The sequence below is a fragment of the Lithobates pipiens genome, unplaced genomic scaffold, assembly GCF_037356315.1.
Source record: "Lithobates pipiens isolate NorthernLeopardFrog02 unplaced genomic scaffold, aLitPip1_a1.2 Scaffold_22, whole genome shotgun sequence".
Lineage (NCBI taxonomy): Eukaryota > Metazoa > Chordata > Amphibia > Anura > Ranidae > Lithobates > Lithobates pipiens.
This window is the reverse complement of record NW_027507784.1, coordinates 36,501,583-36,515,470: the sequence shown is the minus strand read 5'-3', so window position 1 is coordinate 36,515,470 and position 13,888 is coordinate 36,501,583. Positions and strand designations below refer to the sequence as shown.

The following is a 13,888-nucleotide window of genomic DNA, read 5'->3' as shown; positions in this document are numbered from 1 at the left end:
CACACACCTGTTGAATTAGGACCTGTGGCTGTGTTCGTACAGCTGCTGTGTCACCATAGAGCAAGGGTCTTCAAACTATGGCCCTCCAGTTGTTCAGGAACTACAATTCCCATCATGCCTAGTCATGTCTGTGAATGTCAGAGCTGCACAATGCCTCATGGGATGTGTAGTTTTGCAACAGCTGGAGGGCCGTAGTTTGAGGATCCCTGCCATAGAGTAACGTAGGCTGCCTGCACACAGCTCCAGCCACATAAACCACTGATTTACACTTAAACATTGACCAAACTTAATTGCGAGGTCCCACACTCTGAGGTGAGCAGCCATTACCTTGGGGTGGGGAACACCCGAGTGTAATCACTGCTGCAGATTACTATTTTCACAGTCACCTATCAAGTCATGTTTATTATTGCTGTATTAAGGACAAAAAACTGATCCTGGAGGGTCAGAGTATCGCAGTCTTATATGCACTTTAGCACTTTATGGATCACTTTAGTATTAATATTTATATTTTATGAAAGGTGTGTATATTCAGGTTATATGATCCAAGCTGAATGACGCCTTTAGTCACTTATATATTATTATTATATTCTTGGATTTTATTGTATAGGCACATCACTTTAGATAATTTGTTTTTTTTTTTTTTGTTTTTTAGGTTTTTGCTGCAGGTTCAGCAGATTAGTAAGGGGATAGTGCAGCACATGATTTATTTATCTGTGATTCTCACACATTAGTATAGGACATGAATAGTGCTATCCGCTGTCATTATACTATTATAAGATAGGGGAACTTTGATTTGGTAGCTCGCAAGACCTTTACTATTAAGTAGTTAACAAACGTCCAATTTTATTTCATGTTATTATGTCAAGAGCATGGAAACTATCAAATTAAAAATCGACAAATTGAAGCTTAGAGAAAAATCTACAAGGCGATTACTGATTCGAGAGAATAATTATCCAACTATATAATACTCAATAAATCAACATTTAAGAGAACACAAATGAATATCACGTAAAATCAATATGACATGATTTCTCTTCCAAAGATGGCGACTGATTTGAACTTCTGATTACCAGTTTTTAGAATGGACGCCGTGGCTTTCAAGATGGCTACTGCTTAAAGAGGAGTAACTTTTTGCGACCTCAGAGTTTTAAAGCATGGAATCTTCATGAATGTAGAGATATGAGTTAATGAATGGAGAGTGTGTTTCTGCGTGTCTGATTGAGTGTCCTTTCATGGCATCTATCCTGATCCTAAATACCATGTAAGGCCCCTTTCACACATGCAGACGATATGTCCGTATTTCATCCATCCGTTTGCGGATGAAATACGGGCATACATTCATCCCTATGGGACAGCGGGTGTCTGCGGATGAACATCCGCAGACACCCGATATCGTCCGCCTCCGCTACTGTCCGATTCTGCAGACGGAGGAAAATCCTATTTTTCTATCCGTCTGCAGAGCGGATCGGATGAATACGGGCAGATGGTCCGTGCGCATCCGATCCCCATAGAGGAGAGCGGAGAGCTGACAGGGCGGTCCCTGCACAGTGTGCGGAGACCGCCCTGTCCGCCGCCGGCTCAGCGGGGACAACGGAGCGATCCCCGCTGAGCGAGCGGATCATCACGGGGCGGATCATTACTGATCCGTCCCGTGTGAAAGGGGCCTTAGTTAGTAGACATGTGCATTCGTTTTCGTCCGAATGCATTTTTGTCCGAATTTCAGCTTTTTTTGTTTTCGTTTTGACAAACGATAACGAAAGCACAGAATCCGAAAAACTAAAAATCCAACATAAATAAATGCTTTATTTTCGTTTTAGTTGTTACAACAGTTCGATATAGAATAGGAGATTCGACGTGACTCTGACAATAACAATCTGTGTCTATAGAACCTGTGGTCGAATGTGCCTAACCTTACATCTATTAGTCCGAGATTATATAGAGAAAATATTCGACAGAGAAAAAAAGATTTGACAGAGAGAAAAGATTCTGCAAGTTACTTTCCTATCCTGTCTATAGTATGCCTGTGAAGGGGCGCATGTTTCCCATGCTTAGAACTGTCCCTGCACAAAGTGTCATTTATGCAGGAAAAAAAGTCCTTTAAAATCACTCGCAGCTATTATGAATTGTCGGCTCCGTAATACAGAGAACACTCATTGAAAGTCATTGATAAAAAAAAAAAAAAAAATAAAATGTAAAAAAAAAAAAGCGTGGAAGTCCCCCAAATTCAATTACCAGGCCCTTCAGGTCTGGTATGGATATTAAGGGGAACCCGGTGTCAAATTGAAAAAAAAATTGACGTGGGGGTCCCCCTAAAAATCCACACCAGACCCTTTATCCGAGCACACAACCTGGCAGGCCGCAGGAAAAGAGGGGGGGGACGAGAGAGCGGCCCCCCTCCCTCCTGAACCGTACCAGGCCACATGCCCTCAACATTGGGAGGATGCTTTGGGGGTCTGTGACCCCTCAAAGCACCTTGTCCCCATGTTGATGTGGAGAAGAGCCTCATCCCCACAACCGTGGCCAGATTCTGATAAGCCCCCCGCCCGCAGACCCCCACAACCACCGGCCACGGTTGTGGGGATGAGGCCCTTCTCCACATCAACATGGGGACAAGGTGCTTTGAGGAGTCACAGACCCCCAAAGCATCCTCCCAATGTTGAGGGCATGTGGCCTGGTACGGTTCAGCAGGGAGGGGGGCCGCTCTCATCGTCCCCCCCCTTTTCCTGTGGCCTTCCAGGTTGCGTGCTCGGATAAAGGGTCTGGTATGGATTTTTAGGGGGACCCCCACATCAATTTTTTTTTAAATTGGACGCGGGGTTCCCCTTAATATCCATACCAGACCTGAAGGGCCTGGTAATTGAATTTGGGGGACCCCCACGCTTTTTAAAAAAAAAAATTTTATCAATGACTTTCAATGAGTGTTCTCTGTATTACGGAGCCAACAATTCATAATAGCTGCGAGTGATTTTAAAGGACTTTTTTTCCTGCATAAATGACACTTTGTGCAGGGACAGTTCTAAGCACCAGAAACATGCGCCCCTTCACAGGCATACTATAGACACCCCCCAGGTACGAAATTTAAAGGAATATTACACTTTTATTGTTTCACTTTAATTATTATTAAAATCACTGCTCCCGAAAAAACTGGCGTTTTTAAAACTTTTTTTTGCATTGATACATGTCCCCTGGGGCAGGACCCGGGTCCCCCAAACACTTTTTAGGACAGTAACTTGCAAATTAGCCTTTAAAATGAGTACTTTAGATTTTGAACGTTGGAGTCCCATAGACTTTAATAGGGTTATAAAGTTCACACCAAGTATGCTATATACCGTATATACTCGAGTATAAGCCGAGATTTTCAGCCTCTTTTTTGAGGCTGAAAGTGCCCCCCTCGGCTTATACTCGAGTCATCGCTGTCTGCCCGCTCGATCAGCGTGTCGAGCAGACAGACAGCGGCCATTCTGATTCAAAAGCCGCGCCTCCGGCTCCCCCTTCGCCTGTGATAGGCGGAACACTGAATTTCCCAGCAGCCTGTGTTCCGCCTATCACGGACTTCGTATCATCCTCGTACTACGGACGAGGATGATACGACGTCTGTGATAGGCGGAACACAGGCTGCTGGGAAATTCAGTGTTCCGCCTATCACAGGCGAAGGCGGCGGCGCAGCTTTTGAATTTTACAATGGCCGCCGACGAACGAAGAGGGCACGGGACGGAGGCAAGGCACAGGACGGCACGGCACGGGACGGGACGGGACGGGACCGGAGGCAAGGCACGGCGGCGAGGCACGGCGGCGAGGCACGGCGGCGAGGCACGGCGGCGAGGCACGGAGGCAAGGAGGCTCGGCACGGGACGGAGGCTCGGGACAAAGGCTCAGGACACAGGTAGGCTGGACACACACACACACACACACACACACACACACACACACACACACACACACACACACACACACGGATACACACACACACACAGGGATGGATGGATGGATGGAGACACACACACACAGGGATGGACGGACACACAGGGATGGACGGACACACAGGGATGGACGGACACACAGGGATGGACGGACACACACACAGGGATGGACAGGCATGTCTTACCCTCGGCTTATACACGAGTCAATAAGTTTGCCAGTTTTTTTGGGGGTAAATTGGGGGCCTCGGCTTATATTCGGGTCGGCCTATACTCGAGTATATACGGTACTAGCTCCGTCGAATCTTCTTTATACATTCGACAGACACCATAAGCCTTCAAAGACGGATTCGACCGTAATTCATGTGGATTTTCGGACGAATGCAATTTTTGAACGAAAAACAAAAGAAATAAAAACGAATTTCGGGAGTAACTAAATAAATTAATTTTTCGGACGAAAACGAAATTCCCGAAACGAAATATTTTACTCTGCACATGTCTATTAGTTAGACAATAGGCTCATAAAAATTATAATAAGCCCAGCCCAAAAGGTATAACTTCTTTTCCATTGGTTGAAAAAATCTATTGATTAACTTTTGTGGATTTAGGCAATATCACTTCCAACTACTAGACACATCTGAGGGCAGAAACACGTGTTCTTAAATATCTATTAAATAATATGTCCTATTTTCATAATGTGTATCTTTTTGTATAGTGGTGCTGATGACTATATAATATTCAGGGATTCTGGTAATCAGTGCAATGTACAATACAGACAGTATAATTTTAGTAATCAATGTCACATAAAATGATGATATATGGATTAATGTATCACTTTTGTAGATCCTATGAGTACTTATTTATCTAGGTAAAGACACATTCTATGTGGATATTATACAGATATGGTCACGAGCGATATGTCATTTGTAACAATGATTAGTATCTTTAAAGCAATTCTTACTTCTAATTTGTTCTACATCAAAATATTATATTTTTTTACCTTATGACAAAATAATCATTGGGTCATGGGACACTGAAATCATAACTGTATTTATGACCGGGAATATAATATATCATTTGAATGACTTATAAATACCATTTTGTAGACAGAATTCAAATGTCTTCCTGAAGTGTTTAAAATTAACTTTGGACAGACTCAATTAATATTTAGGCCGCGTACACACGGGCGGACTGTTCGCCCAACCTTGTCCGCTGAACAGTGTTTCAGCGGACAGTCCGCCCGTGTGTGGGCTTTCAGCGGACAGTTTCAGCGGACAGTTGGACGGACAAAGTCTTTCGGAAATTCCGAAAAACTGTCCGCTGAAACTGTGTTTGAGCGAACAGTCCGCCCGTGTGTAGGCCACTTTCGAAATGAGCAAACTGTTCCCGCTCGGAAAGTCCGCCCATTTCGAGCGCGTGTACAGGTAGGCGGGGCCCGCGAAGGAGACGTCGCGGGCTCCGCCGCCTGGAATGGGCTTAAAGGGGAACCCCAACGCCGAAAAAAATCGGCGTGGGGGAACCCCCAAAGTCCACACCAGACCCTTGTCCGAGCACGCTACCCGGCCGGCCAGGAAAGGGGGGCGAGCGAGCGCGCCCCCCCTCCTGAGCCGTACCAGGCCGCGTGCCCTCAACATGGGGGGTGCCTTGGGGAAGGGGGGGCCGCGTGGCCCCCCCACCCCAAAGCACCTTGTCCCCATGTTGATGAGGACAAGGGCCTCTTCCCGACAACCCTGGCCGTTAATAAGGCCGTTAATAAGGGGGCCCCCGGATACCGGCCCCCCACCCTATGTGAATGAGTATGGGGTACAATGTACCCCTACCCATTCACCTGTGAAATAAAGTACAAAAAAAAAACACAACACAGGGAAAAAATATTTTATTGCACAGCTCCGGGGGTCTTCCGTCTTCGGGGGTCTTGTCCCCCTCTTCGGTTCTTCTGCCGGGCCACCGCGCCTTCTTGTAGCTCTTTTACAGGCGGTGGCCCGGTCTTCTGTCGCCGCTGCCTTCCGTTCTTCTGTCGCCGCCTTCGGTTCTTCTGCCGGGCCACCGCGCCTTCTTGTAGCTCTTTTACAGGCGGTGGCCCGGTCTTCTGTCGCCGCTGTCGCCGCCGCCGCCGCCGCCGCCTTCCGTTCTTGTTCTTCTTGTTCTTCTTCTTCTTCTTCTCCTGGAGATGTTGACTCGACGAGCTCTCCGGCCGGAATGCCAGGGACACGCTCCGCTGCCACTTATATAGTGACAATGGGGCGGTGTCACATGGTATATGTCACATGGGTTGGTCACATGGTGACCCCGCCCCCTTACGATGTCATAGTCCCCATGTGACATCAACCCATGTGACCAACCCATGTGACATATACCATGTGACACCGCCCCATTGTCACTATATAAGTGGCAGCGGAGCGTGTCCCTGGCATTCCGGCCGGAGAGCTCGTCGAGTCAACATCTCCAGGAGAAGAAGAAGAACAAGAACAAGAACAAGAAGAACAAGAACGGAAGGCGGCGGCGGCGGCGACAGCGGCGACAGAAGACCGGGCCACCGCCTGTAAAAGAGCTACAAGAAGGCGCGGTGGCCCGGCAGAAGAACCGAAGGCGGCGACAGAAGAAAGGAAGGCAGCGGCGACAGAAGACCGGGCCACCGCCTGTAAAAGAGCTATAAGAAGGCGCGGTGGCCCGGCAGAAGAACCGAAGAGGGGGACAAGACCCCCGAAGTCGGGAGAAGAGGCCGGCGGCAGGGAGGAAGAAAGCCGGGCTCCTCCGCTAGTAAAAGAGCTACACGAAGATAGCGGAGGAGTCCGGCGAGAAGACCCCCGAAGACGGAAGACCCCCAGAGCTGTGCAATAAAATATTTTTTCCCTGTGTTGTGTTTTTTTTTTGTACTTTATTTCACAGGTGAATGGGTAGGGGTACATTGTACCCCATACTCATTCACATAGGGTGGGGGGCCGGTATCCGGGGGCCCCCTTATTAAAGGGGGCTCCCGGATTCCGATAAGCCCCCCGCCCGCAGACCCCGACAACCAACGGCCAGGGTTGTCGGGAAGAGGCCCTTGTCCTCATCAACATGGGGACAAGGTGCTTTGGGGTGGGGGGGGCCGCGCGGCCCCCCCTTCCCCAAGGCACCCCCCATGTTGAGGGCACGCGGCCTGGTACGGCACAGGAGGGGGGGCGCGCTCGCTCGCCCCCCTTTCCTGGCCGGCCGGGTAGCGTGCTCGGACAAGGGTCTGTTGTGGACTTTGGGGGAACCCCCACGCCGATTTTTTTCGGCGTTGGGGTTCCCCTTTAAGCCCATTCCAGGCGGCGGAGCCCGCGACGTCTCCTTCGCGGGCCCCGCCTACCTGTACACGCGCTCGAAATGGGCGGACTTTCCGAGCGGGAACAGTTTGCTCATTTCGAAAGTGGCCTACACACGGGCGGACTGTTCGCTCAAACACAGTTTCAGCGGACAGTTTTTCGGAATTTCCGAAAGACTTTGTCCGTCCAACTGTCCGCTGAAACTGTCCGCTGAAAGCCCACACACGGGCGGACTGTCCGCTGAAACACTGTTCAGCGGACAAGGTTGGGCGAACAGTCCGCCCGTGTGTACGCGGCCTTAGACGTAACAGAGGAAAAAGAGGAGGAGGTTCTAATGGATTTAGATGTTCTACATACTTTGCACCTTCTGCACGGATAGAAGCCTTTCAGATTTTCAAACATACCTACTGTAGACACAGGGGGATTAATGGTGCTTGGTGCCAGTGTATCGCTAAGGGGTGTATTTTTCCTAAAGATGACATTAGGTTTTTCTGGAAGTTTAGGACCCAGAATGTTATCACTTTTTAATACTTGCCAATGTTTCTTCATAGTCTTGTTAATTCACCAATACTGTGAAGAAAAAGTCTCGAAAAAAGCCCATTCAAATGGGTTATTCTCCATAGGTTCTTTAATCCTAGGTATTAGTAGTTGACTTCTATCCAACTCTCCAAGAAGCATTTAGTTAAGATTTCAGCTTGTACTGAGAAATTTTCCAGCTTCAATCAATTTCTTCTGCTTCTTTGAAACTGTCCCTTAGGAATGGCTTTCACCCAATTGGGTGACTGATGGCAGCTTTCTGTCAGAATGTAACTATTTTGGTCAGTAGGCTTAAAATGTGTCCTGGTCATCAAAAGATACTGCTCTTTATAAATCACTAAATCATAAAAAGGAACACAGGAGGATACACTAAATTGATAGGTAAATCTGATACCCCATTGGTTGGATCTCAGATACTCCATAAATACATGTAGGGACTCCTCATCGCCCCCAACAGAAAGAAGGCACCATTAATGTAGTGCTTCCAAAAAAAGGACGTGTGAGTCCCCACATGCAAACAAAAAATCATTTTCCCATAGGGCCATGAATAGGTTAGCTAGACTCGGGGCAAATGTAGCCCCCATCGCAACACCAGTGGATTGTAAATAAAATTCTCCTCTGAAGTAGAAATAATTATGCTCCATGGCAAATTCTAATAATTTTAAAATAAATTCCTTCAATTTTTTTTTTATTGCCTGATCTTTATTAAAAAAATATCTAACTGCCATATACCCTCTTTGATGTGGGATAATGATGTATAGAGAAGAGATGTCCGCTGTAACAAGCAAGACCTCTCTCTCTATATTAAGGGCAGAGACCTCATTAATGATTTGTCTATAATCCTTCAAAAATGCTTGAGTTTTACTCACTAAAGGCTGTAAGAAAAAAAAAAATATGAATTTTCCTATATGGAACGTTTAGTCAATCCCACAAACAATAGGTATGAATGTAGGTTTTTGAGAATTTTTATGTACTTTTGGCAAATAATAAATAATGGGTATCCTTTGAAACCAAACAACCACCCATCCACCCCAAGCGGCACCCAACCCCCGTTATTTGCTAGTTGGTCCGGCACTTACCCCATCATGGCGGGTGGCAGGCAGCATGGTGCAGAAGCTTGGCTCCACGTCCCCCCATGGTGGCTTTCAGCTCCTCCCAGGGGTACAATAGGATCGCCTGTCCTTTCAGCCAATCGGGTGACCGGTGTCAAAACCCGCTTCCTGATTGGCCAGGAGGAGGATCAGTGTTACAATAGCGAATATTGATTCGCTGTTGTAACACACTTGGGTAGGCTCAAAGTGCACTCTCTGCGACTGTAGCCCACCCTATATTGAAGCCTATTAGTGCCTCTGGATCTAAATCGGTGCTTCAAAAAAAAAAAAAAAAAAACAGCCCCTCCACATTGGAATCCATGTGCCAGTGTCCTGAAAATGGACCATACGCATGGATAGGGGAGGCGGCGATGGACGGGGGTTTGGGGGACGGCGGCTGTGCGCCCTTAATGGATAGACCACCCCTGAAAAGTTCAAGTGGTGCTGATGGGAGCGCCTCCGAGAACACCACAGCAATGCATATATGCAGGAGGATGGATACTAAGTCCCACGAGCCATGCTGCCACATATATGCCCAACGAGGTTGTTTGGTTGGACTTCTCCTGTGGATGCAGGAGTGCAGTTCGTTTGCACTCCTGTGACCCGTTCTCAGGGGAGAGCATGCTGAAGTCCATACTCTGCTGACGTCACAGAAGTGGGTCCAGGCACTGCACCATCACGACAAAGTCTGGATCCACCAGGTGCCTGGACCAACACCCGGCTCAGCCTCTCAGCGGGCCGCTGAGAGCCCGAGCCGCCCGCCCCCCTCCATAGCCCAGCGCTCCAATGAGCGAGGAGGTAGAGCAGAGAGCTGTGAATGACTGTCTACAGTGCTCTGCTTGGGGAGCTCTGAAAACCAAACGATCGAAAGTGTTCAATCACTTGGTTCTCAGTGCAGAGGTGCCAAGGGGGATAGGAGGTATGATTCCACAGTGAAAAAAACAACCCTTTACTTCTCTTCATGAGATCTTTTTGAATACTGGTGTATGGAACTGAGCTATTAGGAAGATTCATACATACGTGATAGTTGGAGATAAATTATCACAAAAGATACCAAGTTATACATTTAGAGATTTATTTCTTTATTTGGGCTTTTTGCTACATTGTCACAGTTGATATTTTGCCTTATTGTTCATGGTTTGATTTTATGCAGAGAGGATTAATCTTGAGTTTTCTGTTTGTACATCTGACATACCAAAACTTTTGACATGTCTTGCAGGATTTAACATCGGTTTTCCAAATCAATGCTTCACTGCGGTTTAGAAGCCAACAGCAGGAGGTTTTGTAGCCACATTTCAACTTCAGTTTCAGTGGAGGACGTCCCCATGATCCGAAGGAACCTGAAAGAGGATTCATGTACAATATAGTCTGAGAACATTCCCAAACATTGAATAGTTCAAAAACTCCACTCCAAAATTTTTTTTAGTTGGCTTTCAGTAGTGTTAAAGGCCTAGTCAAACCTTTTGGACCATAGTTATATTACATTCATATTTAGGGTGTAAAACATAAGTGTGCGCATATTTCATTAGGGTGTGCACCCCAAAGCTTCAATACACGTGTGTATCATTATATTTATATACACACACACAGCTCAGCATAAAGGAGTACACCTCTTTTAAAAAATAGGATGTTAATCAATATCTCAATGAACACAAGAACAATTTCAAAAATGTTGGCAAAAAAGGGTTTGATAGAACATTTGTTTAGCTCATTACAAGTAAGGTTAATAATATAACTTAGATTACAAACTCTTCAGTTTTACTCAAATTAGTTGATGCAAACATGAATACACCCCACAACAAAAACTACTGCATCTTGTATTTTGTTCGACCTCCATGATTTGTAAGGACAGCACCAAGTCTTCTAGATGTGGAATGAACAAGTTGGCAACATATTGCAACATCTATCTTTTTCCATTCTCCAAGAACAACCTCTTTTAGGCCGCGTACACACGGGCGGACTGTTCGCCCAACTTTGTCCGCTGAACAGTGTTTCAGCGGACAGTCCGCTCATGTGTGGGCTTCAGCGGACAGTTTCAGCGGACAGTCTGACGAACAAAGTTTTTCGGAATTTCCGTAAGACAGTCCGCTCGTGTGTAGGCTTGTTCGACAAACTAAGTTTCGCGCATGCTCAGAAAGGATTTACACGGCGAAGGTTGCATTGCAGTGTATTGGACGTCATATTTCTCGTCCCGTCGTACGTGCTGTTCACGTCATCGCGCACGCTTTCAGCGGACTGTTCGTTCATTGTGTGTGGTCAAGTCCGTCCATGCAAATTTTGAGCGGACTGTTTGTCGGATTGTTTGACGAACAAAGTTGGGCGAACAGTCCGCCCGTGTGTACGCGGCCTTAGAGCCTGGATGCTGGATGGAGAGAGATTCTCAACTTGTCTCTTCAGAATTCCCCATCAGTGTTCAATTGGGTTCAGATCAGGAGACATACTGTACATATCACTTTCATCTGGTTCAACGGTGGCCTTAGATGTGCGCTCAATCATTGTCATGTTGGAAAAGTGCACGACGACCAAGGGAACGGGGTAATGGTAGCATCTTCTATTTCATTATACAGCAGTACATCTGTGAATTCATGATACCATCAATGAAATGCAGCTCCCCGACATCAGCAGCACTCATGCAGCCCCACAGAAGGACACTGCCATCACCATGTTTCATTGTAGGCACCATGCATTTTTCTTTGTACTTCTCACGCTATACAGTTTTAAAGCCATCAGTTCCAAAATTATTTATCTAGGTCTCATCCCTGCAGAGTACAGAGTCCCAGTCGTCTTCTTCTTCAGCATGGGCCCTGGCAAATTCTAGGCAGGCTTTCTTGTGCATGGGCTTTAGGAGAGGCTTCCTTCATGGACAACACCCATGCTTGCCATTCCTCTACAGTGTACGACTTATTGTGTCATGAAAAAAAATAAAAATCACCCCACCTTTCTATGTCTTTAGATAACTGCAGTGGCGATTTTCTTCAACCCTTATCAGAAGACGCTCCTGTTGAGGTGTTAACTTCCGTGGATGGCTTGGATGGGAGATGGTTGTAGTTCCATCGTTTTAACATGTTTGTATCACTTTTGCTCTACTATTCTGAGTGATAAGTAAAGAATTGCTGATCTTCTTGTAGCCTTCACCTTTCTTGTGTAAAGAAATTATTTTCTGTCTCTGGCTTTGTGACATTTCTCTTCCATGTGGTGCCATTGCTGACAGCATGAAATGGGAGGGGTCTTCTTTGTTAAGTAACACCATTTTATATTCAACTGTCTGCTGGACATCTGTTTAATGAATAATTGAATTCACCTGTAGTTGAATGCTTGTTAATTAGTATTTTTTGTCTAAAATATAGCTTTGCTCCTAAGGTGTATTGGGGTGTATTCATATTTACAACATGGTCTTGAATAAATTTGTTAGGGAAAATACTTTTTTTGGTGTGCAAATTAACAAATCATGGTTTCAATCAATGGCTGACATTTGTGGGAGGATTTTGTTGTATAGTGTGCCATAAAAAAAAAAAAAAAAAAATGATGTTGATTCTGAAAGGAACATAAAGGTTTTCTGGCAAATCTGTTGGGGTGTACTAATTTATGCTGAGAAATATATAATTATATACACACACACACACACACACACACTCGTAATAATGATTTTTTCTTTTTTGCTAGTAATGCTAATGTAGCGCTTAGAGCAGGCATGTCCAAAGTCCGGCCCGCGGGCCAATCGCGGCCCGCAGTCCGGTTTTGAACGGCCCGCCTGGTGTGCTGCGGGATCAGGGCTGTCAAATAAGCCGATCCCCGGCACTGTGTGAAGCTCCGTCGGCTTCAAAAGTGAAAGTAAAGTGCAGAGGAGTGTGCTGTGCTCTCTGCTTCCCCCTACAGTGCAGTACCCGGCTGAATGAGGAAATGGAATGGAAAGGTACTGTACTACAAGCTAGATTCGTTTTAAAAAGGCTTCATTTATGTGTATGTGTGTGTGTGTGCATGTGTGTCTGTATGTATGTATGTGTGTGCATGTGTGTCTGTATGTATGTATGTGTGTGCATGTGTGTCTGTATGTATATGTGTGCATGTCTGTCTGTATGTATGTGCATGTGTGTCTGTATGTATGTGCATGTGTGTCTGTATGTATGTGCATGTGTGTCTGTATGTATGTGCATGTGTGTCTGTATGTGTGCATGTGTGTCTGTATGTGTGTGTGCATGTCTGTCTGTATGTGTGTGTGTGCATGTCTGTATGTATGTATGTGTGTGCATGTTTGTATGCATGTGTGTGCATGTGTGTCTGTATGTATGTATGTATGTGTGTGTGTGCATGTGTATCTGTATGTATGTGTGTCTGTGCATGTGTGTGCATGTCTGTATGTATGTGTGTGCATGTGTGTCTATGTGTGTGTGTGTGTGCATGTCTGTCTGTATGTGTGTGTGTGTGTGTGTGTGTGTGTGTGTGTGTGTGTGTGTGTGTGTGTGTGTGTGTGTGTGTGTGTGTGTGTGTGCATGTGTGTGTGTGTCTGTGCATGTATGATTGCATGTGTGTGTGTGTCCATGTATGTCTGTATGTATGCGTATGTGCATGTGTGTCTGTATGTATGTGCGTGTATGTCTGTCTGTATGTGTGTGCATGTATGTGTGTCTGTATGTGTGTCTGTATGTATCTGTGTGCATGTATGTGTGTGTGTGTGTGTGTGTGTGTATGTATGTCTGTATGTATGTGCGTGTATGTCTGTATGTATGTATGTGCCTGTATGTATGTATGTATGTATGTATGTATGTACGTGTGTGCATGTGTCTGTATGTGTGTGTGTGCATGTGTCTGTATGTATGTAAGTATATGCATGTGTCTGTATGTGTGTATGTCTGTGTGTATGTGTATGCATGTGTGTTACTTTTAATCCAGACCCCCCCCCCATTCTTGTACCATCAGAACTGCTTTTGTGGTGCTTGTGTGTGTGATAGCAGCCAGGATTGCTGCTCCTCTGAAAAGCAATCCATATACAGATCGCTTTTTAGAGGCATTATGTTGCCTCCTCACCACCTGTTTTAAGCCCGTAAATGTAGCA

General features: G+C 46.0%; 1 protein-coding gene across 2 annotated transcripts in view; it reads right to left on the bottom strand.

The window, feature by feature from the left end:
• Positions 1-9,893: 9,893 nt before the first annotated feature.
• The window catches only part of LOC143925378 (putative methyltransferase DDB_G0268948), a 174,683-nt gene continuing 170,688 nt past the window's right edge, over positions 9,894-13,888 (bottom strand). For both annotated transcript variants that reach the window (XM_077449945.1, XM_077449946.1), the window contains one exon: positions 9,894-10,175. In XM_077449945.1, the coding sequence (XP_077306071.1) occupies positions 10,085-10,175 (91 nt within the window). In that variant the 3' untranslated portion in view covers positions 9,894-10,084. The remainder of the gene's footprint in view (positions 10,176-13,888) is intronic.